This window comes from Marmota marmota, unplaced genomic scaffold (genome assembly GCF_001458135.2).
Source record: "Marmota marmota marmota unplaced genomic scaffold, marMar, whole genome shotgun sequence".
Taxonomy (NCBI): Eukaryota; Metazoa; Chordata; class Mammalia; order Rodentia; family Sciuridae; genus Marmota; species Marmota marmota.
The window spans coordinates 6,552,376-6,578,583 of record NW_026000076.1 but is presented as its reverse complement, the minus strand read 5'-3'; the positions used below and the strand labels follow the sequence as shown (position 1 = coordinate 6,578,583).

Below are 26,208 nucleotides of genomic sequence, written 5' to 3'. Positions count from 1 at the left end.
TAGAGAGAGAAGAGGGGAGGGGAGGGGAGGGGAGGGGGGGATAGTAGAGGATAGGAAAGGCAGCAGAATACAACAGACACTAGTATGGCAATATGTAAATCAATGGATGTGTAACTGATGTGATTCTGCAATCTGTATACGGGGTAAAAATGGGAGTTCATAACCCACTTGAATCAAAGTGTGAAATATGATATATCAAGAACTAAGTAATGTTTTGAACAACCAACAATAAAAATTTAAAAAGAAAAAAGAAAATAAAGAAGACATGGGGCTGGGGTTGTGTCTCAGCGGTAGAGTGCTCACATAGCACAAGCAAGGCCCTGGGTTCGATCCTCAGCACCACATAAAAATAAATAAAGATATTGTATCCAACTACAACTAAAAAATAAATATTAAAAAAATGAAGAAGACAGAAGAAGATGGAATGATTTTTCATGTTTATGGATAGGCAAAATTAAGTATTGTTAAATTGACCATACCACCAAAAGCAATATACAGATTCAATGCAATCCCCATCAAAATATCAATGGTATTCTTCACAGCACTAGAAAAAAGAGTTCTAAAAATCATTTGGAAGAATAAAAGATCCAGAATAGCCAAAGTAATTCTAAGACAAAAAAGCAATGCTAGAGGCATCATAACACCTGACTTCAAATTACAATTCAGAGCTATATTAACAGAAACTGCATGGTACTAGAATGAAAATAGACACATAGACCAATGGAACACAATAAAAAACACAAAGAAAAACCCCATAGAGATACAGTTGTCTGATCCTTGATAAAGATGCCAAAAATGTATACTGGAGAAAAGACAGCCTTTTTAAAAAATGGTGCTGGGAAAAGTGGTTATTCATATGTAGAAAAATGAGAATAGATCCTTATCTCTGACCCTTCATAAAAGGCAGTTTGAAGGCTGGAGGTGCACCTAAGTAGTAAAGCTCTTGCCTATCACATGTGAGGCACTGGGTTCAATCCTCAGCACCACATGAAAATAAATAAATAAATGTATTGTATCAGACTCCAACTAAAAAGAAAATATTAAAAAAAAAAGTCAGGGGCTGGAGTTGTGGCTTAGCGGTAGAGCACTTGCCTTGCACATGTGAGACCGTGGGTTAGATCCTCAACACCACATAAAAATAAATAAGTAAAATAAAGGTATTGTGTCCAACTACAACTAAAAAATAAATATAAAAAAAAAAGGGTTGGGGCTGTAGCTCAGTGGCAGAGCACTTGCCTAGCACATGTGAGGTACTAGGTTCGATCCTCAGCACCACATAAAAATAAACAAATAAAGCCATTCTGTCCATGTACAACTACCAAAAAAAAAAAAAGTCAGCTTTAAATGGATCAAAGATCTAGGAATTAGACCAGAAACTATGCAACTCATAGAAGAAAATGTAGGGGCAACACTCCCAACATATATGCACAAGCAACTACTTTCTCACTGAGACTCCTAAAGCTCAGTAAATAATACCTAGAATTAATCAATGGAATGGCATCAAATTAAAAAGCTTCTGTACAACAAACAATTAAGGATGTATAGAGAGAACCTACAGAATGGAAGAAAATCTGTATTAGCTACTCTTCTGACAAAGGATTAGCATCTAGAATACATAAAGAACTCAAGGGCTGGAGTTGTAGTTCAGTGGTACAGCTCTTGCCTATCACGTGTGAGACTCTGGGTTCTATCCCCAGCATCACATAAAAATAAACAAATAAAGATACTGTGAGAAGGAGAAGGAGAAGGAGAAGGAGAAGGAGAAGAAGAAGAACTCAAAAACTCAACACGAAAAGAAGAAAAAAAAATAATGGGCAAGTGAACTAAACAGACATTTCTCAAAAGAAGAAAAACCAATGGCCAACAAATATATAAAAAATGTTTAACACATCTAGCAATTAGGGAAATGCAAATCAAAACTACACTGAAAAAAAAATACACCAGCTCAGTGGTAAAACATTTGCCTTACATGTGTGAGGCACTGGGTTCAATTCTCAGCACTGCGTATAAATAAATAAAGTAAATAAAGGTCCATTGACAACTAAAAAAATATTTTTAAAAAACTACACTGAGCAGATGAATGGATAAAGAAAATGTGGTACAATGGAATATTACTCAACATAAAGAAGAATGAAATTATGGCATTTGCTGTAAATGGATGGAATTGGAGACTATTACACTAAGTGAAATAAGCCAATCCCCAAAAGTCAAAAGCCAAATGTTTTTTCTGATATGTGGATGCTAGCATACAATAAGAGGGGGGAGAGAATAGAAGTTCACTAAATTAGACAAAGGGAAATGAAGGGAAGAGAGAGGGGATAGGAATAGAAAAGGTAGTAGAAAGAATCAGACATAACTTTCCTATGTTCATATATGAATTCATGACCAATGTAACTCATCATGTACAACTGTAAAAATGGGAAGACTCCATGTATGTATGATATGTCAAAACACATTCTGTTGTCATGTAGAACTAAAAAGAACAAACAAAAATAAAAACAAAAAACTACACTGAAGATTTCAACTCCTTCCAGGTAGAATGGCAGCCATTAAGAATACCAAAAAAAAAAAAAAAAAAAAAAAAAAAACAAGAAAAAGCCTGGAGAGGAAGGGGGAGAAAAAGAAACACTTTTACACTGTAAATTAGTACAACCACTATGGAAATCAGTACGAAGTTTCCTCAAAACACTGGGAATGGAACCACCATATAACCCAGCTATACCACACCTCAGTATTTATCCAAAAGAATTAAACTCAGCATACTACAGTCATACATGCATACTCATCTTGATAGCATCACAATTCACATCAGCCAAACTATGGAACCAGCCTAGATGTCTATCAGTAGATGAATGGATAAGAAACCTTGGTGTGTGTGTATACACACACACACACACACACACACATATACATACACATACATACATACATACACACACACAGTGGAATTTTATTCAGCCATAAAAAAGGAACTCTGTCATTTGCAGGAAAATGGATGGAACTTGAGAACATTATGTTAAGGGAAATAATCCAACCTCAGAAAGTCAAAGGTTATGTTTTCTCTCATATATGGAAACTAGAGATGAAAAGGAGAATAAAGGTGTGGGGGAGTGGCCTAAAAAAAAATCGAAAGAAGATCAGTACAAAGAAAGATACCAGGGGGAGGAAAAAGGAATAGAAAGGAGAAATACTGGGAAATTATACTGACCAAATTATACTGTTACATGGTGTGTGCACATAAATATGTAACAATGAATCCCACTATTATGTATAATGCACCAATAAAAATATGCAAAAATTAAATTAAAATAAAAAAGGATGTCACTCACTTATCATTCTCTGATTTCTTTAACCAGACTGTCTTTCTTCAAAAACTTATCACCACCTCATATGTAATTCCTTTTAATTTCTGCCTCGCCACACAGAATGAAAGCTTTATGAGCAAATCTAAAATTTCATTTCTGAAAATTAGAACAATATTAGCACCTACTAGGTACTCAAGAAGTTGTTTTTGTTTTTTCCTGGTAGTGGGAATTGAACCCAGGGACCTTTTACCATTCAGCTATACGCCAGCCTTTTTTTTTTGAAACAAGGTCTCACTGAGTTGCTGGGGCTGGTCTCTAATGTGTAATCTTCCCATCTCCTCCCAAGTTGCTGGAATTACAGGTATATGCCACCACACCCAGCTCAAGATGTACTTCTTGAAAGAATGAATAAAAAGGAAAAATTCAAAAGGAATAGTTTTATTGGAAGAGTACAGTTAAGCACAAAGGGTTAAAAATGGTTTCAAGGTTAGGATGTGAGTCAGTGGTAGAATACTTGCCGAGGATGTAGGAGGCCCTAGGTTCTGGAGAGAACCACAAGAGGAGAAGAAGAGATCTGAGTGAATAATTAAATGCACTACAATCGATGGCAAAAGACATTTTTGGCACAACTAGGAAAATGTGAACTTAGATTGGATATTCAGCAATATTACAGAATTCTTGTTAAGTGGTAAAGAGACAAATACCTTTATTTTATAGTGATCAATACTAAAGCATTAGGGAATAAAGTATTCAAGATTTCTATAATTTACTTTGAAATATCTAAGAAAAAAGTAAATATGGCAAAATATTAACAACTGTTAATTCTAGAAGATAAGCATATGCACGTTTATTATTCTAATCCATATTTCTGTGTGCTTCTCAATTGAAAAGTCAGATGAAATATGATCTAAAGCTAATGAGTAAAAACTATTTTTTTCCTCACAGTTAAGCTTCATAAAAGAAGAATGAAATACTATATTGAGGAAGGTTTTTTTTAACTTATAAACCACAACTCAAAATTACCTTCTTAGATTGAAGAAAATAAAATTGAAAGAAAAGGAGTTGAAGAGAAAAGACAGAAATAATAATTAATAGGACAAGAGCCTGAAAAAGATGGGAATGAATAAATAATACCTTGTATTCTGAATCAACATCATAAAGAAATAAAAAAACTGTATTTTGAAAAAGGATGAAAGGAATATAGCTAAGTCTATCAGGGAAATGACAGAAATTTTGAAAATGATGGTGGATGAATTAACAGTAAGGGAATTTACTGAGAGGTATGAAGTGAGCTGCTGGGATTCTAGGCGCGTGCCCTTGTGCCCCTTTGGATAATGATGTCCATCACATTCCACCATCATTTCTAACCCCATGCCCCCTTCCCTTCCCCTCCCACTCCTCTGCCCTATCTAGAGTTATTCTATTCTTCCCATGCTCCCCATCCCTACCCCACTATGAGTCAGCCTCCTTATATCAGAGAAAACATTCAGCACAAGGGCACAAGGGCACGCACCTACAATCCCAGCAGCTCAGGAGGCTGACGCAGGAAGATCAAGAGTTCAAAGCTTTTGCTAAGGTGCTAATCAACTCAGTGAGATCCTGTCTCTAAATAAAATACAAAAAAGAGCTGGGGATGTGGCTCAGTGGTTGAGTGCCCCTGAGTTCAATCCCCAGTATCCGCCCCCCACAAAAAAAGAATGCCTACTATGACCTCAGGTTAAAAATCATTTAAGTACTAGAAGCAGGAAGAATAAAGCTATCATTCTTAATTAATACACTTACCCTATTTCTATTAAAAACAAAAAACCAAAATGAGCCAAGAATGTTTATCTTAAACTTTTATAATAGATACCCAAAAAAGCTTCATTAGAAAGTAACATACCCTGGGCTGGGGCTGTAGCTCAGTGGTAGAGCACTTGCCTCACATGTGTGGGGCACTGGGTTCGATCTTTAGTACCACACAAAAATAAATAAATATATTGTGCCCATGTACAACTAAAAAAAAAAAAAAAAAAAAGAAAGTAACAAACACACCACACACATAAAGAAGGTAACATACAACACATAAAATTTTAAATTCTCAATTCATCATCTATCTTTCTGGCTATGCTACTCATGGACTTAAGTGACATTTTGGAGTCAAACTGAGGGGAAAAGAATGTCAATAAATGGAACCACACCACTGAAGTGGTTTTAAAATAACAGCACATTAGGCTAAGGTGCAGTTCAGTGGTATAGCACATACTTAGCACATACAAGGCCATGGGTTCAATCCCCATCACCAAAATAATAATAGTAAATATTAATAATAACTGTACATTCACACATATACATGTACCAGGCTCATAACTCCAGTCAAAATACAAGGAATAACAGGAGTTTAAAGGTAGTACAAGAGGTCCTATAAACAACTATTAAAATTAGTGTGACATTCCAACATTAACTTTGATATTGAAACCACTGTTAATACCACCAATTAAAACCATGTAGTTCTATCATCTAAGGAGGAAAAAGTAATTATCACTAGAATGTTTTGTCATTTTCACTAAATATCCTATATGCTTCAACAAACTCCTATAACTAAAACAGAAAATATAAAATACTTACTTTTTCATTTTTTTTGAGTTGTATTTGACTTGGTAAGCTGCTTGGATTAGTTTATCTGCACTACCATCAAACTGATGTGGAATGACCTTCTGAAAGTGCTAAAATATAGTAAAATAAAAACATAAGAACCACTAAGTGCCATTTATTATTAATAGTTAAATCTAAAGATATACAAGAAATCATGAACTGACTTACCTGTAACATCCCTTCCATGTCAAGTTGCATTAATTCTGCCTGATTCATTTGAAGAAGTGCTAATCCTACTCGAAAAACTATTTCTAAACCCTGATGAAATAAAATAAATAAAGCCAAATTTGTTTTAACTTTGTCATCAACAAAAACTAAATCAAAATAATACTAAAGTAAATATTCAGTGTTCTAAACCAGGGACTAGCAAACCTTTTCAGTTAAGAGTCAAACAGCAAATACTTGACACTTGGTGGGCCTCTGCCACAACTATTCAACTTTGCCACTGTAGCCCAAAAGCAGACATAGACAACACATAAATGAGCAGAGCTGCATTCCCAGAAAACTTTACTCTCAAAAATAGGTGTAAGGAGAGATTTACATGCAAACTACAACAGATCAGTGGCTGAACCGTAGTTTGATAGGAAATACAAATTGATCTTGCCAAGATGTAACTAATAACAATTAACTTTGGGTTCAGAAAACAGAAGACAAAGGATCATTACGTGTCACTCACACTTAAAAGACAATTTGCAATATGTTCACAGAATAGAAGAAAATTATACCAATTATTTCTAGCTGTTTGGATAATAGATACACTACAACAATATTACCTGTAAGGTAGATTTTACCTTTCACTAATTTTCAATAAATCAGTTAGGAAGTGATAAACAGGTTTGATTAAGAAAGTAGATTCCACAATTTAACTGTCTCTGCCTGAACCTAGTTACTATACATGTATGTGTGGGTCTACAGACAAGCTACTTTTTTTTGGTATTGGGGGATACCCCTAATTTTATTTTGTTTTCTAATTTTTTTATTTTGAGACAAGGCCTCTCTAAGTTGCTTAGGGCCTCACTAAGTTGCTGAGACTGGCCTTCAACTTGTGATTCTCCTGCCTTAGCCTCCCAAGTCACTGGGATCATAGTTTTGTGCTACCACACCCAGCTTAGACAGACTAGCTATTTAACCTTTCTCTAACTCTGTTTTCTCATCTATCATCTAACAAATAGGGATAGTAACAGGATCCACCTGATTATGGTTTAAATTAGATTATCCACAGAAGCAGTTGAGCAAGGAACACATGAGCTCTTTTATTGCTCCCCTTTCTTCCCTGCTCTAATTAACCCAATGACTCCTTTGCTCAGCTCTTGCTGCTAGTCTGCCAATTAGCTTACCTCAGACATAAAGATATCAAATATCCGTGTTGCAATTGGTAATGGAAAAGTTGTAAGAAAGATAGTCAGAAACCAGGATGATGCATACATTGAGGTATGAAAACTCTGAGACTGAAAGTGTACAAAGAGCTCTGGAAGATGCTCCTAAAGAGAAGAAAACAAAGTAAAATTAAAACATAGTAAAATTGAGTGTTTTAAGTCAGATTATTGTATTTATACTAGATTATACTAGTTTAGTTTATATAAAAGATTAACCTATACCACACACAAAGATCAGGTCAAGCATAATGTGAAAAAGCTGAGATGTCTAGTAATTACAGAAATGCAAATCAAAACTACTCTAAAGTTTAATCTCACTCCAGTCAGAATGGCAGTTATCAAGAATACAGACAACAATAAGTGTTGGAGAGGATGTGGGGGAAAAGACACACTCATATATTGCTAGTGGGACTGCAAATTGGTGCAGCCAGTCTGGAAAGCAGTATGGAGATTCCTTGGAAAACTTGGAATGGAACCACCATTTGACCCAGCTATCCCACTCATTGAGTCTATATCCAAAGGACTCAGTGATGCAGCCACATCAATGTTTATAGCAGCACAATTCACAATAGCCAAACTGTGGAACCAACCTAGATGCCCTTCAAAAGATGAATGGATAAAGAAACTGTGGCATATATATATAATGGAATATTACTCAGCAATAAAAGAGAATAAAATTATGGCATTTGCAGGTAAATGGATGGAATTAGAAAATATCATGCTAAGCAAAGTACGCCAATCCCCAAAACCCAAAGGCTAAATGTTTTCTCTGATAAGTGGATGCTAAACCATAATGGGGGGGAGAGGGGTTAGAATGAGTGGAGGAACTTTGGATTGGCCAAAGGGGAGGTAGGAGAGGGGAAGACTGTGGAATGAGATAGTCATCGTTATCCTAGGTGCATGCATGATTGCACAAATGGTGTGACCCTATTTTGTGTACAACCAAAGACGTGAAAAATTGTGCTCCATTTGTGTAAAATTAATTGAAGAGCATTCTGCTGTCATATACAACTGATTAAAATAAATAAAGGAATGAAATTACGACATCTGCTGGTAAATGGATGGATCTGGAGACTATCATGTTAAGTTAAATAAGCCAATCCAAAAAGTCAAAGGTTGAATGTTTTCTCTGATATCCAAAATAGGGCAGTAAAGGGAAGGGAGAGAAAGGGGGGGGAAGGAGAGATAATTTCATCAAAAGAAAGGAAAAAGGGCTGGGGATGTGGCTCAAGCGGTAACGCGCTCGCCTGGCATGCGTGGGGTGCTGGGTTTGATCCTCAGCACCATATAAAAATAAAATAAAAAGATGTTGTGTCCACCGAAAACTGAAAAATAAATTAAAAAATCCCCCCCCCCCTCTCTCTCCTCTCTCTTTAAAAAATAAAAATTAAAAAAATTTTAAAAAGAGAGGAAAAATTTGTAGAGTAGAGGAAGGTCATTGAGGGGAAAGAAGAAGGAACAGGATAGGGGAAGAACAGTAGTCTGAATTTGGACAAATTTTCATACACACACACACACACACACATATATATATATATGAATATATCACAGTGAATCCCAACATCAAATATATCTATAATATATTAATTTAAAAAATATAATTGCAGAAAGACCAACAGAGTAGAGAGATGGGAATAGAGGGAAAGGGGGAAAATGCTGGGGACTGAATTACAACAATTTATATTCAATGTTTTTATGATCATGTCAAAATGTATCCTAACATTGTTTATCAATAAAAATGGGATGTGGTTTTGTTTTTTTTTTTTTTTAAAGAAAAGCTGAGATGTAGAAATTGACACATTCAGAATGATAGATACTATCTGAGAAGGGATGAAGGGGGAAAGGATGCAGAGTTGAAACTTTGGGGATATCTATAACATATGACTTATTAATAATAAAACTAAATTATAGCCAAACTAATTTAAACCAAATACCCATCCTATCTCAGATACTATTGAGTGTCCATGTGATGCAATGTTTGTATTCATTTAAGCTTGTTGGTGGGTACATAGTTGCTTTTTTGTCAACTCTATTTCCAAAAAACTGGAAGCCAGGCATAGTGATGCACACCTGTAATCCCATCTAACTGGGAGGTTGAGGCAGGAAGTTTATAAATTTGAGGTAAACCTGGGCAAACCACAAGACCCTATATCTCAAAATAACAAGTAAAAAGGGTTAGGGCTATAGCTCAGTGGTAGAATGCCTCTGCTATCCAGTTTCAAACTGTAATTTACCTATCAGTTAAAAGGACTGAGTTTTTTCAATTGTTTTAATGCTTTTAACATTGAATTTGTAAAGATGTCACTCAGAGATGATAACAAACATAAAATTGTACTTTTACCTGTATCATGCACTCAAACTGGTACATACAAAGGCCCAATTCTGCCATACTTGGTTTAAAAAGTTCACGAAGTCTATAATCTTGCATTAATTTAACAAATACACAGAAAGCTTCTTCTTCTGGCATCTGCATTAGTAGAAGAAAGTAACACAGGTTAATATTCTATGATGCACAAATAAATCAAATTATATTTAAAACAAGTACCCATCCAATCATAAACACTGTTTTGAGAGGCTACATATTGCACTCAAGAGCAACAGATTAGTAAAAATCAGGATGTCCTGGGCTGAAGATGTGGCTCAAGCGGTAGCGTGCTCGCCTGGCATGCGCGAGGTGCTGGGTTCGATCCTCAACACCACATAAAAATAAAATAAAGATATTTAAAAGAGAAAGACACAGGATTTTTTTTAAAAAATCAGGATGTCCTAAGTTCTCATTCTAAGAATGTAAAGTTAAAGAAGTCTTTTAACCTTTAAGACTAACTGCTTTAAATGGCCTAATTCATTAATTCAACCAAAAATATTCATTTAGAGTTGGATACTTTTCTTTTTCTGAGGATCTACCAATGAACAAAAAAAACCCCATAATCTCAACTGATTGTGTTGGTGCATGTCCATAATCCCAGCAACTTGGAAGGCTGAGGCAGCAGGATTGCAAGTTCGAAGCCAGCCGCAGCAACTCAGCAAGGCCCTGCCTTAAAATAAAAAGGGCTGGGGATGTAGTTCAGTAGCTAAGTGCACCTGGGTTAAATCCCAAACACCAAGCCAAACCAAACCAACAAACAAAAACACCACATAATATCTACTCTCAAGGAGCCTGAACTTTATAGTAGGGGGAAATAAACAACACATGTAATAAATTAATTCATATATTTGTCAAATGGCAATGAATGAAATTGAAATATAGTAGGTAAGAGGGAATGTTGAGGAGACACATTAATATTTATGTAGGACAGGGAAGGTCCCTTGATAAGGGAACATTTGAGAAAAATGCTGAAGAAAGTGAGGGGAGAATCTGAGGTAAAAATAGTCCCAGAAGACAGAAGAGAACAACAGCCCTGAGAGGGAGTCAGGTCAGCATACTCACAGAATTGCAAACAGGAAACTTCTAGTTTAGTAGTAACTAAGTTAGTAGTAACTATTTTAGTAGTAACTTCAAGATTAGTTACTACTTCAAGAAAGTAAAATCTATACAAGAAGTACTTGGGGGGCTTGGGTTTGGCTCAGTGGTAGAGCGCTTGCCTAGCATGTGTGAGGCACTAGGTTCAATTCTCAGCACCACATATAAATAAATGAAATAAAGACCCATTGACAACTAAAGAATATTAAAAAAAAAAAGAAGTAGTAGTAGTACTTGGCAGATGCCAAATTAAAGAATGAGAAAATAATGTGATCAGATTAAACTTATATTGCTTTAAAAAAAAAAAACTGGGGCTGGGGTTGTGGCTCAGCAGTAGAGTGCTCACCTGGCACATGTGAGGCACCGGGTTCAATCCTCAGCACCACATAAAAATAAATAATTAAAATAAAGGTATTATGTCCAACTACAACTAAAAAATAAATATTAAAAAAAAAACTGAGATAGAAGGATTGCATGTTCAAGAGCAGCCTGGGCAACTTAGCATGACCTGTCTCAAAATAAAATAAAAAGGGCTCAGGATACAGCTCAGTAGTAGAGAGCCACTGGGTTCAATCACAGTACAGCAAAACAATAACAATGAAGAAGTCATTTTGAGTGCAGGTTAGATTATGGAGAAGAAATAACATCAAAGGTTTTAGAGACCATTGTATGATTTCTGAATTTGACCTTAAGTGAAATGGAAAGCCCTGAGAATTCTGAGAAGTTATATAACATAAATGTTTAAAGAACTTATGAAATTAGTTTTCAAATTATCTATAATTGGAGTTTAAAACTATCAATTAAACATTTTGATTGTAAATAACTAAGAAATCATATCAAAGAAGATGTGTGTGAAATCTTTAAGAAGTTACAAAGACATTCAAACTATTTAGGTAATAACATTACGCAAATTGTTAAGCCATCTTTCTCAAAATAATATAAAATTTGCTAATTCTCTCATTCACTCACATTATACCAGTGTGTTTCAAAGAGAACAACCTGTAGAATCTCTAGGCATTCAACTTATTGAAGATGTTGCAACTAACAATATACTTTTTCTGCCTTGACATAGCCATGGATAGAAATCAAATTGCCTTTGATAAAACCCACACACACTTTCTTCCTTCCTGCCAACACAGCCACGATTCTGCCCTGGAGACCATCCCTATTAATCTCATCAAGCTCTACAGCATCATTGATTTATGTCAGTCACTACAAGAAGCCCAAGATTCCAGAACTTTTAATCCTATATAATTCTACTGTTCCCCTAATCTGACCCCATTTCCAATCTTCTACCTATACCCTCAATCTCTTTTGCAAATATTCTTCCCTTCCTTTAGCTAAAAATCTGGCTCTCCCCCAGGGTGGTTATTTTCTCTGCCACAGTATCAGAAGGAGCAAGGGGTTAGGTAAGACATATGTTCCTCCTTTCACCTCACAGCCATTTCCACAACATTAACCTTCTCTGTTCTCTGAAACACATGCTAACAGATTTGACCCATTAAGGCTCCCACCCCACCCCACCCGAGCATCTACAAAGTTCTGGGCCACCCTCCCCACAACTCCCTTGTCATTTTCATGAAGATCACTTCCCTGGCCTAGTGGATCTTTGACTTCCTTTCCTCCAATAAGCCTGGCAGGCAGTTACTAGCTCAAGCTCTAAAGTCATGGCAAAGGTTGAAATCTCAGTTTCTTCATTTAATAGAAATCTTATTTTCTCCACTTTAATAGCTATGTGATCTTGAACAAATTATTTGATCTCTCTGTTGCTCTGTTTCACCACCTATCAAATGGGTAAAATAATAGCACTTATTTCACAGGGTTGCAATGAAGACTAATATAAAGTACTTGGGGCTGGGGTTGTGGCTCAGCGGTAGAGTGCTCACCTAGCATGTGCAAGGTCCTGAGTTTGATCCTCAGCATTACATAAAAATAAATAAATAAAGGTATTAAAACAAATGTGTGTGTGTGTGTGTGTGCGCGCGCGAGCGAGAGAGAGAGAGAGAGAGCGAGCGAGCTAGAGAGCTTAACAATTTATTGACCTTGTCAGGCTATACTTCCTTCTTCCTATTCCCAACTCTGCTGTGCTCACTTTGCTACATATTTTATTATATTTATTCACTTGCTTAAATCCATAATTACTTTTTTCATCTCTGTTATAATTCCAACTGGAAAAACTTCCTTCTTATATAAATTCAACTCCATACCTGTATCTAAATAGCACAAAGTGGCTGGGAAAAAATAAAAACAAAAATTTATCCAGGCATGGTGGTGCACGCCTGTAATCCCAGTAGCTCCAGAGGCTGAGACAGGAGGACCGTGAATCCAAAGCCAGCCTCAGCAACTTAGTGAGCTCTAAGCAACTCAGTGAGATCATATCTCAAAATAAAATACAAAAAAGGTCTGGGGACGTGGTTCAGTGGTTAAGTGCCCCCAAGTTCAATCCCCAGTACCCCCCACCCAAAAAAAAAAGAAAGTAAGTAAGTAATCAGAAGAGAATGCTGGAGTTGTAGCTCTCAGTGGTAGAGCACTTGGCTAGCATGTGTAAGGTACTAGGTTTGAGCCTCAGCATCACATAAAAATAAATAAATAAATAAAGGTACTATGTCTACAACTAAAAAGTATATTTAAAAAAGAAAAGAACTTTCCCTTCTATCACCCCACTTGCATCTGTAACCATTTTTACAGCCTCTGGTCCCTAGTATCTATTATCCTGGACCTTTCCCCAAATCCTGTCCTGTAGTTCCAATTGCTCATTTAACATCTCATTTGGAGTCCAACATATATCTCAAACTGCTCATCTAATTTCCTACCCTGCCATTCCTGGATACAACAAATTTCTGCTCAAAAACCTTAGGGGTCATCACTGACTTTTTCCTTCCTGACTCTACAACCAATCTATCAGCAAATTTTACTGGTTCTATATTCAATTTCCAGAATCAATCTATTCTAACCAGCAACACCTAGCCCAAACCACCACAAAGAGAGTAGTCTACCATCTGAACTGTTACAAATGCTTTCTAAATGGTCACTTTGCTGTCTTCCTTGTACTTCCTTTCCAGTGGTCCATTCTTTATACAAAATAATGCCAGTGACACTTTCAAGGAATGATTAGAACATTACATTCTACTGCTCAAAAACTCTGATAGTTCCCCATATCCTCAATAAAAGCCAAAATCCTTACAAGATTCTACATGATATGATCTCTAATCTCTATTTCTCATTTCCTATCATACCTTCCTCTTTCCACCTTTGTGGTGAGCCAGCCATGGGCTATGCGTGTGTGTACTATGAGCACTGAACACATAAGTGGACTGGACTGACATTGCCTCTCTCTGTTTGGGCTGGCGACATATGTGTCCTTTTCACTTGTTCTTCCTATGATCCCCACACAGCACATGAGATGGGCATGACCTTCCAAGATGTCAGTCAATCTGCTGACAGAAAGACATCATGAAGCTAGACTCATCATGAAACCTGACTCCTTGCCTCATTTGAATGGCTTCTCCCCAATGAAACCCAGGTTCAAGGCATGTTCCCTCTCTTTCTTGCTTGCCTTGCCCCCCTCCCCCTCTACCCCCACCCTCACTTGTGGGAGATGTGGCTGAGGAGTGGTCACTGAACCCAAAAAGGTACTTTCTATATCTGTGTCTTTATTTAGTCAGCCCAAATTCACTTGGAGTGACCCTGACCAGTTTAGTCATATGTTGTGATACACCTTCTCCTCACCCCTTGGTCCAATCATAGTAGGAATGAATCAATTAATCTCCCTTTTATCTCTTACAAGAAGAGTCTCTTCCCTTCTGATGTTCCAAAAACCTTCATTCCCTCTCCCCTTTGAAAGAGCACTGATATGAGAACTGGGAGAGAGTTTTTTGATTTTTTTAAATGGTGATATTTTAAACATAAGGTAGGATGATTTGACAAAAGAGCAAAAGGAGGTAGAAAAAAGTATCACTGGGTCCTGTGACAAAATGAAAAAATATGAGACTCCGTGACACTTATAAATATGAAGAATCACCACCCAGCTGTTTTTTAGTCATTCCTTTCCATTAGAAAGAAATCATGACAACAGAGTCCTAGAGCAATGTGGTGCTGCATACTTTCTCTATGATTGAGCTGATAAGACAACATGTCTTTTGCAAAGGTCTAACACGTATAATATACCTAATTTTACAAGAGTGTTAAGATAAACACAAAAAATATATCTAGCACTTTAAACCACTTTTACACCTGTACTAACTTTATAAATTTTATCAGACTCTCTTGAGTTACACTGCTATACTGAAGTTGTGGGAAACACTACATACTAGAAATATAAAAGCATAAACTTTAGAATCAAAGAGGGGGGGTTTTCAATCTGGATCCACCACACTTTTTACCTCGTGGCCCTGGGCTATTAAGAGATTATTGTTGTGGTGGCACACTGCCTGCCACTGACAAAAACAGCTAAAACGCCACTGATGACTTCAATTGTGGTGCTGATTCTCATATCACTATCACCATTGTCTTCAGCACCTTGAAGGAAAGTGTGGTTAGCTCCTTAGGGCTCCTAAAGAGCTAGGCAGCTCTTTTGACACTCAGACCTCAAGTAGGGGAAAATTGCTCTGTAGACACTCAATAGAGATGACTACTAAAGGATTAGAAATGGGGCAGGATGATCATAACCTTGAAAAGAAATGGCATAATAGTGTTATTTCTTTAGCTTTATTGATACATATTTATTTCATTTATTTATTTTTAAGACGTCTCCCTTATTCTTTAGTCTCAGAAGTTTACTCCTGGAAAGGAACCTTGGAGATAACTTGATTTGAATTGTGTAAACTAGGCTTTGCATCTCAGTTCTTCAGTAGATCTACGAACTTGGGCTATATTATTTAACCTCAGAATCTTAATTAAATAATATTACCTATGTTCAGATAATAAAGGATTACTCTGGAGCTGATATAAAAGCAAAAGGATAAGGATGGTTGAGTTCAATGGTGAAAGATCTACCAATATTGACCAGTTACAAATGAAGACAGTCACAACTTTGTGAAACATCTACACCCTCAACATTAACATACCTAGTTTTGTATTATATTAATTATAACTAAGTTTCACCTAGAAATGGACAAATATTCTGTAATAATCACTAGAATCAGTTTTTATGTTATAATACAAAATACAAATAAGTCAATTTGATTGTCAACTTAGTATCTCAGACACCAGGTTTATGCTACTCAGAAAAGACATATGGAGAGCTGGAAGTAGCATGATGTAGTAGAACATATGCTTAGTATGCACAAGACCCTGTGTTCAATACACAGCCCGAGAGAGAATGAGGTAGGGTCTGTGTGTGTGTGTGTGTGTACATTTCTGACACAAAGCTTTAAAAATCAGGTAAATTAAAGAGTTAGAAAATTAAAGTATCAGGAAAAAAGAACTTCTTACTCCTGCTCTGCTTCTATCTATTAAGATGTGTGATTTGGGGCAAGTCATTGAACCTTTACTGCATGTCTTCTAAATGCCAAACACCAAGCAGGACTTCTATATATAATATTTCATATGACCCTCATGAAGAATCTGAACATAGATAATATTATTTAATTAAGATTCAGAGATTAAATAATCTATCCCAAGTTCATAGATCTACTGTAGAACTGAGATGCAAAATGCAGCCTACATGATTCAAATCAAGTTATCTCCAAAGTTCCTTCCCAGGAGTAAAGAGTAAAGATGGATATCTTAAAAATAAATAAATGAAATAAATATATACCAAAAAAGCTAAAGAGATAACACTATTATGCCATTTCTTCTCAAGGTTACGATCGTCCCGCCCCTAAATTGTGAAAATATCCCATCCAAATAAGTCACTGTCAATGCTATATCCCTGGAACAGTAAAAGTAGCTGAGTAACACTATTTTAGAGCTTTTGGCAAGATATGCATAATAAGACTGCGGGTCCATGATATATAAAATTGCTATATAAATTTTCAAAGATGTCAAACAACATAGATAAGAGCTTCATGTCATCATTTTATTCATATCCTTACTCCCCATTAAATGTTGACAAGACTTAAAAGTAGATACAGGTTTTAGTAGAACATTATGGTATAACTATATGCATCAAGAAGTTCAGGGGTGGGGCATATGGGTCAATGGGTACAGAGTAGGCAATCCCTAGCACCACAAAAAAGAAAAAGTTGTTAAAATATCATTTGAGGGGCTGGGGTTATAGCTCAGTGGTAGAGCGCTTGCCTTGCACTTGTGAGGTACTGGGTTTGATCCTCAGCACCACATAAAAAATAAATAAAATAAATAAAGATTTTTTTAAAACACCCTTAAAATATATCATTTGATGAAAGACACTATTATATATCATTTCAACAATTTTCATCTTTCAAAGTACAAACTAAAATATTATTATTCAAATTAGACTTTAGGGAAAAAAACTGAATATTCACTTATACTTAATAAAAATAATGCTTTTTAAACCCTCCAATCCAACCTTAATAAAGAACTTAATTAGACATTTAATACTTGTATTAACTTACCTGCATAAGCAATAATCCAACTATAAAAGCACTTCCTTGACAGTAACCAACCTCACGATCCACTAAAGAATATGCCTAAAAAGTAAAATATGGTGTTCAAAATATTTTGACATGGTATATTAGACCTTCCTTCTCCCAAAACCTGAAATTGGCGAAAGAGTTGATTAAAAGTCAATTTTTTTTAAAGAAAAAAAAATCTTGTTTACTTGTTGTAGATGTTATCCTATAAATATTTTAAGAGTAAATGTTTTATTACATAAAATTTTCATTTGACAATTTCCAATTAGAAAGCAATAGCTGCTAAGGATGAAGGAAAAAAAGGAATGTGTACTCAGTAAGGTAACAGAGCTTTAAAATCAACTAAAAGTTGTATCTGATTAAGATAAAATTAGAGTAGGGTTATGATAAAGCTTAAGCAAAATTAAAATGATTTAACAAGAAATCCAGTGTTTCGTAAAGATAGCTGGAATAAAAAGAATCTAAGGGAAGGGAAAAGGCAATGTTGAAGAAAAAAATTAGGTAAAATCTTTATTAAGAACCCTTAACAATTCAAGCCACTGCAAACAGAAAAATTTGCTGACATGAATGCAGCCATGTTGGGAGAAACCTGAATCCTAGACTATGAACCTCACATAAAGTGAACTGTCCATTTTCATAAAGGATCTCTCTATGAGTAGGTTGGAGTAGAGTAATTATTAATATGTTACTTTATTTCCTGTCAAGTAATGTGAATGAATTTTCAACTAATGTGATGAATTTTCTAATAAGTTGTCTAAGTTAAACAGAAATGTAGCAGCAAAGTTACAGTAGAAATTATGCTAAAATCAGTTTTGTTGCCAAAGCAACTGATTATGTGGAATTTCATGCTTTATCATGGGAAATGTATAATTTCAACTTTTTGAGAATTCATTTCATTTAAAAAATGAACAAACAGAACTTACCTTCATCACATTGAATAGAACCTCCTGTCCAAGGCTATCTTTTTCCTTAAAAAAATTATGTTCAGGATAAGTTCTAGCAATGTCCCTCCGGATCAGTTTTTCACAAGGTGAGGTCATTTTCAGGAGTTCTGAATACTGATCCTTAATTGGCATACTTTGTGCACTGCATAAAAGTTGCCAAACTATTGCTCTAAAATGGTGGGGTATTCCTTTACGAACAAGTTCCTAAAAAAGAAAAGTAAAATTTTAAATCTGAATTATTTAATAAGTCTCACATTTGCAAGCCAAAGAAGACTTATTTGGTGGGTGAGGGATGGTTGGAGTAGAGTGGAAATTTTTATCAATTCACGAAGCTGGTTTTAAAATAAACTGGGAAACTTTTTAACCAAGGATAAGATTTTGCTCTTGGGTATATCCTTTTCTGGTTATGGGGAGAGGATGTGCTACAAAGCCATGCATAAATTCTGGCCATTTCACCAACAATTCTGCCTCTAAAATTATTTAGGACTTGACAGCCTGCAGAGCTATGAATGATGGCACCATACCCATCACATTTAGAACTGCTATTGAAAGCAGAAAAGAAAAATACTGATAATTCAAGAATGCATGATGTCACAACTTCACTTCTGCATCTATAAAATGAGAGAATTTGGCTGGACATGGGCACACACCTGTAATCCCAGCTACTTGAGAAACTGAGGCAGGATTATCACAACTTTGAGGCCAACCAGGGCAACTTAAGGAGATCTTGTCTCAAAATAAAATAAAAGGGGCCAGAGGTTTAGATTAGTGATAGATTGCTTATGCATGAAGTCCTGGGTTCAATTCCAAGTACAAAAATTATAATAAAATTAGAGAATTTAACTTCTAAAAAATTTTCGGCTATATATTTCCATTTTCAGCACCTCTATAACAACTGATACCTACATGTAAAAATTCCATGAAGAATTGGAATATTTGGGGGAACAAAATTACTCCTTTGAGCTAAGAAAATATGAAAATGGTATTTAAATATTAAAGTAATGATACATAGTTTACACTATGATTTCCAATTATCTTATTTTAGTGTTGAAATCACTTAAAATAAGAGCCTGGCTAGGGTCCTAGTATTGCCACTCACTGTCTAGTGATACTTAGTCAAACTTACTAAGCCCCAGTCTCTCTACTGTAAAATGGGATTATTAATGGGATTTTAAAGGCTACTTTTCTTGCAGTGTTTTAAGAGAACTGAATAACATAGTATCTATAAATTATATGACAATGTACATGACATAATAAAATTTTCAGTGAATACTTTAAAAAAATTCCATGAAACACAAATAAATGAAAACATAAAAAGCAGATTTCTTCACTATACAGAGCTTGGAAATCACTAAAATCTGACTTTTTTTCTAATTCTCTAATAATCCATACCTGATACCCCTTTGGGGTGAGAGAAAAAAACTTCAATAAAAAACATGAATACCTTAACTTGTTTTTCCTTCTTTTTGCGCACATCTTCCCATTCATTAACAATTCTTCCCCAAAGAATCCAAGAATCTTCTTCAAGGTGGCTGAGATTACTGGAGGCTGATGAACTTGATACAAGAGAGGAGCCACTATTTCTTCTTGACCCATTTACAGATCTTAAAGACTTACTATCCGTCTCTAATAATCTAAAACATAATTAAAAATTGGTGAATATCTCATCTCACAGTGATATTAGGTGAAGGAGTGATGATACTTAGAGTTTGACTACCATGATTTAACAATTGTTTTAAGATAATTTTAATAATGTACATGATTTCAATAATTTTTGGTTGATATCAATAAAATAATCACTATCTTTTTCTTACCTAGGTACAGGAGTTTCAAAATTTGAAACAGCAAATAATGTTAAATATTTTGTGCAATTAGTCTCATTGTAATTTACTTTCATTTCCATTAAAAATTCAAATTAGAGAACCAGGCACAGTGGCAGGTGCCTATAGTCCCAGCTACATAGGATGCTGAAGCAAAAGGATAATTTGAGCCCAGGAATTTGAGAGCATCTGAACAAAGTAGTGAGAGATAATCTTTTTAAAAAAATCAAATTAGGGTAAATCTAATGTAAAAAGTGGTTGGGTAGGCTTCAAGGAAAAAAATAATGCTTGGGAGAAGTACAAGAAATTTTATGGAATTACTAATCCTTTCATGTTTTACAATATGACCAAGGTTTTAAGAAAAGTAATCAGAGCCACAGAAATTAGCCAAGTCTCTTTTTTCATTTGTTTCACATATTCATACCTAATCTGCCTAAAAAAAAAAGTATATACATACAGCCTATTTATAACTATATTTCTTGAAAAAGAAATAGAAATCAGAATCAGGTCCATATTCCCGCACAGTAAAAACAGGATACACTAAGTAGGAGCTTCTTCCTTTAAGGATGAAGAGGGATTTCACCCAATCTCCACAATCCTTACGGTCTTCCCAAACTCTAGTCAATAGTTGCTATTCATCACTAGGCTTCCACAATGAAACTGGAATCTCGTTGCTCTTAATACCCCAGCAGTCTTTTGAGTATCTAACCTTGTTTTAGCTCTCTTCTCTAAAGAAAGATGCGTTAAGGTAATTTCAAAGATACAGTCCATAACTTATCACTCATAACTCATAACTCATCTTTTCTTTACATATGCACAGGATACAAAAAGGAAGGCTGGAAATGTGGCTTTATAACTATAAAGATGTAGATTATAAATAATTCAAATAATAAGGGTCCTAAAATATCTATTTGTTTTTTAACATGGCTACCTACCACTCAATTCCAGTACCTCCTTCAGAAAGGCATATGCTTAAGGTACAAAAAAATGCTTGCAATACTAATTTATGAAATAGAAAAACTGAGAGAGGGAAAACACGAGTCAAATCCTATTTTGCAGTTATAGAACCACCCTTGGAGGATCTACACGCTTATATTCCTTAAATTATTTAGCTCAGTACAAAAGATATTAAGTAGTGGACTGAGGCTATGGCTCAGTGATGGAGCACTTGCCTAGCCTGCATTAGGCCCTGTGTTGGATCCCCAACACCTCAAAAAAGAAAAAGAAAAAAAGTACATTAACTCTTTATTAAACTGAAAATTATAATCCCAGTTTAAAAAGTTTGAAAAACTTCCAAGTTTTAGATGTCATATTAAAAAATACCACAATAGGGGCTGGGATTGTGGCTCAGCAGTAGAGCGCTCGCCTAGCACAGGCGGGATCTGGGTTCGATCCTTAGCACCACATAAAAATAAAGGCATTGTGTTGTATCCATCTACACCTAAAAAATAAATATTAAAAAAATATATACAAATATAAAATAAATTCTCTCCTTATTTAGGAGAATTTTAATATATTTTCATGGCAATGATAATTTAAATAAAATTTCCTAACTACTGCTAGAAACATAAAAATGTATTACAGCCAAATTAAGCATCAATTACTATATTTTTATTTGCTTTAAACACTGTTTTCCATATATATTATTTCAGAAATTCCATAATTTTTCTTATGGAAAAATTAGTATGACTAAGTAATTTTCTTTATGTTTCTAAAGATTTCTAAATGAAGTAGAGAAAAAAAAAATCACTGAAATATCTGGACCTAAGTTCTTCATTTCACTTGGCTATATGTTTGGTATACGCCAAATAGTTAAACCGCATTACCATCATCATTTGGGACACACACAGTTCAAAGGAAATTATGATACTAACTTAAACCTAAGTTTGAGGTATAATAGATGTACAGATTTTAAAAATGCCTAATTGGAAGACTTTTGGAGTACATAAAGGGTTTCAGAGATTGCTGAGCTGTAACTATCTGGATAAACAGAAATGCCAAGTGAACTCATAGGTGGGTTACAGAAGTTAGCTAAGCAATTTACCTTCAAAGAACACTGAAATAACATATCCCATGATACTTACAAATGAAATATTATTCCAAATAAAGACATTACATTATTTAAGGATGTTACCCTTGCCTTATCTCACATCACATATACAAATACTATTCAAAATGGATGATAAGCCTAAATACAAAAACTAAAACTAAAAGCCCTCTAAAAGAAAATATACAGAAAACCTCTTCACAACCTTGAGATTGGAAGAAATTTGTTAATGAGACACAAGGAGATACTAATCATTAAAAAAAAGTTGATTAAATAATTAGACTTCACAAAAATCTGCACTTCAAATGATTCCATTAACAAAATAAAAAACCAGGGCTGAAGTTGTAGCCCAGTGGTTAGAGCACCTGGCTAGCACACGTGAGGCCCTAGTTCTATCCTCAGCAACACATAAAAATAAATAGATAAAATAAAGGTACAATTAAAAAAAACAAAGAAAATGAAACAACAAGCCATAGACCAAGAAAAAATATTCTCAGTATATTTATCTGACAAAACTTATTTATATCGTATATTCTAAATATAAGAAGGGCTCTTAAAATTAATAAAAAGGTAAACACCACACTTTCAATAATTGGTGAGGGATTTTACCAACACTTTCTAAAACAAGATAATCAAATGACTAATAAGCCCCCAAGTTAACTATTTAGTCTTTAGAGAAATCCAAGTTAAAACCACACACTGGTATGGCTCTAATTCTAAAAAAAGACATCATACCAAATGTTGGCAGGATGGGAGCTAATATAACTCTCATAAATCAGTATAAAAAATATAAAATCATATAATCACTTTGAAAAACTGTTTGTCAATTCCTTATAAAGTTAAAATTTGCTTCCATATGGCCCAGTAAGTGTGAATACACACACACACACACACACACACACACAAATTATATATATAAAAACAAAAAAAACTTGCAGTTCCAAGTTTAGATATTTTATTCATAATAGCCAAAAGACAAAAACAACACAAATGTCCAGAAAAATAAACTGTCAATTTATGATATATCCATTCATTGCCAATACTTCTCCATAAGACAAAGAAACAAACTGGAGATAAATGTATCAACATGAATGAATCTTATAGACATTAGCCTGAATGAAAGAAGAATGGTACAAAAAAGTACGCATGATATGAGTTTATTTATATAAAGTTCAAAAACATAGTATAGAGGAAAATACAGGTGTACATCCTCATAACTTTGAAATAGGAAAAGCCTTCTTAGACATGACTCTAAAAGCATAAGTGTCAAGATTAAAAAAAAAAAAAAAAGAAGTGGAATTTGACAAAATAAAAACATTTTGTAATTTACTAGCTAATCTCAAGAAAGTGAAAAGACCACCCACTAAAGGGGATAAAATATTTGCAAACTATAAAGAACTTGTATTTAGATATAGGAAGAACTCTTAACAAATCATTAAAAAATACTCAATTAAAAAAATGAACAAAAGATTTGAAAATATATTTCTCCTAAGAAGATACACAAAAATGGGGCTAGGGCTGGGGCTCAGTGGTAGCGCACTTGCCTAACATGTGTGAGGCATTGGGTTCGTTTCTCAGTACAACATATAAATAAAAAATAAATGAATAAAGTTCTATCAACCACTAAAGAAATAAAATAAAAATTTTAAAAAAGAAGAAGATACACAAATGGCCAATGAGCATATGAAAGATGTTCAGTAACACTACTCATCAGGGAAATGCAAATCAAAAATCAGAAAAGAAGTTCTACAAGACTGAGGTTGCTAGAAAGAAATTCTCTGGGATGATGGGAATTTTCTAAGATTACAGAAATTTTCTAAGTTTTAATAGGCATTATGGTTATACACATGTATATACATTTGAAATTCAATTCTTTTTTTTTTTTTTTAACTGAGGATTTAACCCAGGGGCACTTAACCACTGAGCCATATCCCCAGCTCATTTTATATTTTATTTAGAGACAGGGTCTAAGTTGCTTAGGATTAAGTTGCTAAGGCTGGCTTTGAACTTGCAATCCTCCTACTCCTGCCTCACCCTCTAGAGCCTCTGGGATTTCAGGCATGTGCCACCATGCCCAGAGCTCAAACTATACACTGAAAAACTAAGCCTTTCTGTTTCTCTCTTCTCATTTAGAGACTGGACTCTGAATTAACACATTATTCATTCATCTGTGTTACTCTGTAGAAATAACTATAGTTTGTATTTCTTACTTATTAAAAAATACAGGGGCTGGGGTTGTGGCTCAGTGGTAGAGCGCTCACCTAGCACATTCGAGGCCCTGGGTTCAATCCTCAGCACCACATAAAAATAAATAATAAAATAAAGATATTGTGTCCAACCAAAAATAAATAAATATTTTTTAAAAATACAAGCCAATTTGAAAAAATCTACGCTTTTAAAATTGTGATTACCTTCTGATCAGAAGTTTGAGTGTTATGCAAATTAATACTGTGGTAATTTTTCTTAAATATGATATGTAACATACTAACCCAAAAACAGATGTGGTAGCTTTGGTTTTTAATATGGTGGTTTTGTTTTTTAAAGCAGATTACTTAAAAAGCAAATATAATTCAACTGAATTTGACAAAGCAGATGAGTTTTCAGGGTAGGGGTTTTAGTTTGGATTTTTTTTCATTTGTTTTAATTAGTGATAATAGAATGCATTTTGACACATCATACATAAATGGAATATAACTTCTCATTCTTCTGGTTGTACATGATGTAGAATCATACCGGTCATGTAATCACATAAGTACATAGGGTAATAATGTCTGATTCATTCTACTATCCTTCCTATCCCCACATACCCTCTCCCCTCTCTTCATTCTCATCTGACTAATCCAAAGTACCTCTATTTTTCCCTAGCTCCCCACCTTACTGTGAATTAGCATCTGCATATCAGAGAAAACATTCGACCTTTGGTTTGGGGGGACTGGCTTATTAGCATGATATTCTCCAGTTCCATCCATTTACCTTCAAAGGCTATAATTTCATTCTTCTTTATGGCTAATATTCCATTGTGTGCACACACACACAAACACACCCCACGTTTTCTTTATTCATCTGCTGAAGTAGGTTGGTTCCATAGTTTAGCCATTTCAAGTTGAGCTGCTATAAACATTGACATGGCTGCATCATTGTAACATTCTGATTTTAAGTCCTCTGAGTATAAACCAAGGAGTGGGACAGCTGGCCATCTTATTCATTCTTGATTTTACTTCTTGTGCTTTAGGAGTCTTGTTAAGGAAGTCAGTTCCTAAGCTAACATGGTAAAGATTTGGGCCTACTTTTTCTTCTAGATGGTGCAGGGTCTCTCGTCTAATGCCTAACTCCTTGATTCACTTTGAGTTGAGTTTAAGGGTTTAATTTCATTTTGCTACATATGGATTTCCAGTTTTTCCAGCACCAGTTGTTGAATAGGCTCTATTTCCTTCAATGAATGTTTTTGGTACCTTTGTCTAGTACGAGATAACTGTATTTGTCTCTGTGTTTTCTATTCTATGTGTCTGTTTTGGTATTAATACCATGAGGATTTTGTTACTACGGCTCTGTAGAATAGTTTAAGGTCTGGTATTGTGATGCCCCCTGCTTCTCTAAGGACTGCTTTGGCTATTCTGGGTCTCCTATTTTTTCGATAAATTTTATGACTGCTTTTTCTATTTCTGTGAAGAATGTCACTGAGATTTTAATAGGAATTGCATTAAAGTCTTTATAGTGCTTTTGGTAGTATAGCTATGGTGCTTTTCTTTTCTTTTTTGGTGGTGGGGGGGTGTAACTAGGTATTGAACGCAGGGTTTTTTTTAACACTGAACTACATCCCCAGACTTCTTACTCTATTTTTTCAGTTGTCAAAGGACATTTATTTATTGATTGCTGGGCTGAGAATTGCCTAGCACCTCCCACATGACAGGCAAGTACTTTAGCACTGAACCACAACCCCAGCCCTTAATTTTTATTTTTGATACAGGGTCTCACTAAGTTGCTGAGTCTGGTGCACTCTACCACTGAACTAAAACCCAGCCCTAATTTTTATTTTGAGATAGGATCTCGATAAGTTGCTGAGGCTGA

General features: G+C 35.0%; 1 protein-coding gene and 1 long non-coding RNA gene across 10 annotated transcripts in view; one reads left to right on the top strand and one right to left on the bottom strand.

Annotated features, from left to right (window-relative positions):
• Nucleotides 1–26,208, bottom strand: part of Evi5 (ecotropic viral integration site 5) — a 205,605-nt gene that overhangs the window by 123,420 nt on the left and 55,977 nt on the right. For 8 of the 9 annotated variants that reach the window (XM_048814448.1, XM_048814446.1, XM_015500836.2 and 5 more), the window contains 7 exons: nt 19,718–19,907; nt 18,253–18,477; nt 17,312–17,386; nt 9,657–9,782; nt 7,277–7,420; nt 6,108–6,197; nt 5,913–6,010 (listed from right to left, as the gene is read on the bottom strand). In XM_048814448.1, the coding sequence (XP_048670405.1) occupies nt 5,913–6,010; nt 6,108–6,197; nt 7,277–7,420; nt 9,657–9,782; nt 17,312–17,386; nt 18,253–18,477; nt 19,718–19,907 (948 nt within the window). The remainder of the gene's footprint in view (nt 1–5,912; nt 6,011–6,107; nt 6,198–7,276; nt 7,421–9,656; nt 9,783–17,311; nt 17,387–18,252; nt 18,478–19,717; nt 19,908–26,208) is intronic. The other variant, XM_048814445.1, reaches the window with a different exon arrangement.
• Nucleotides 1–26,208, top strand: part of LOC125620126 — an 80,082-nt gene that overhangs the window by 36,452 nt on the left and 17,422 nt on the right. The window lies entirely within an intron of this gene.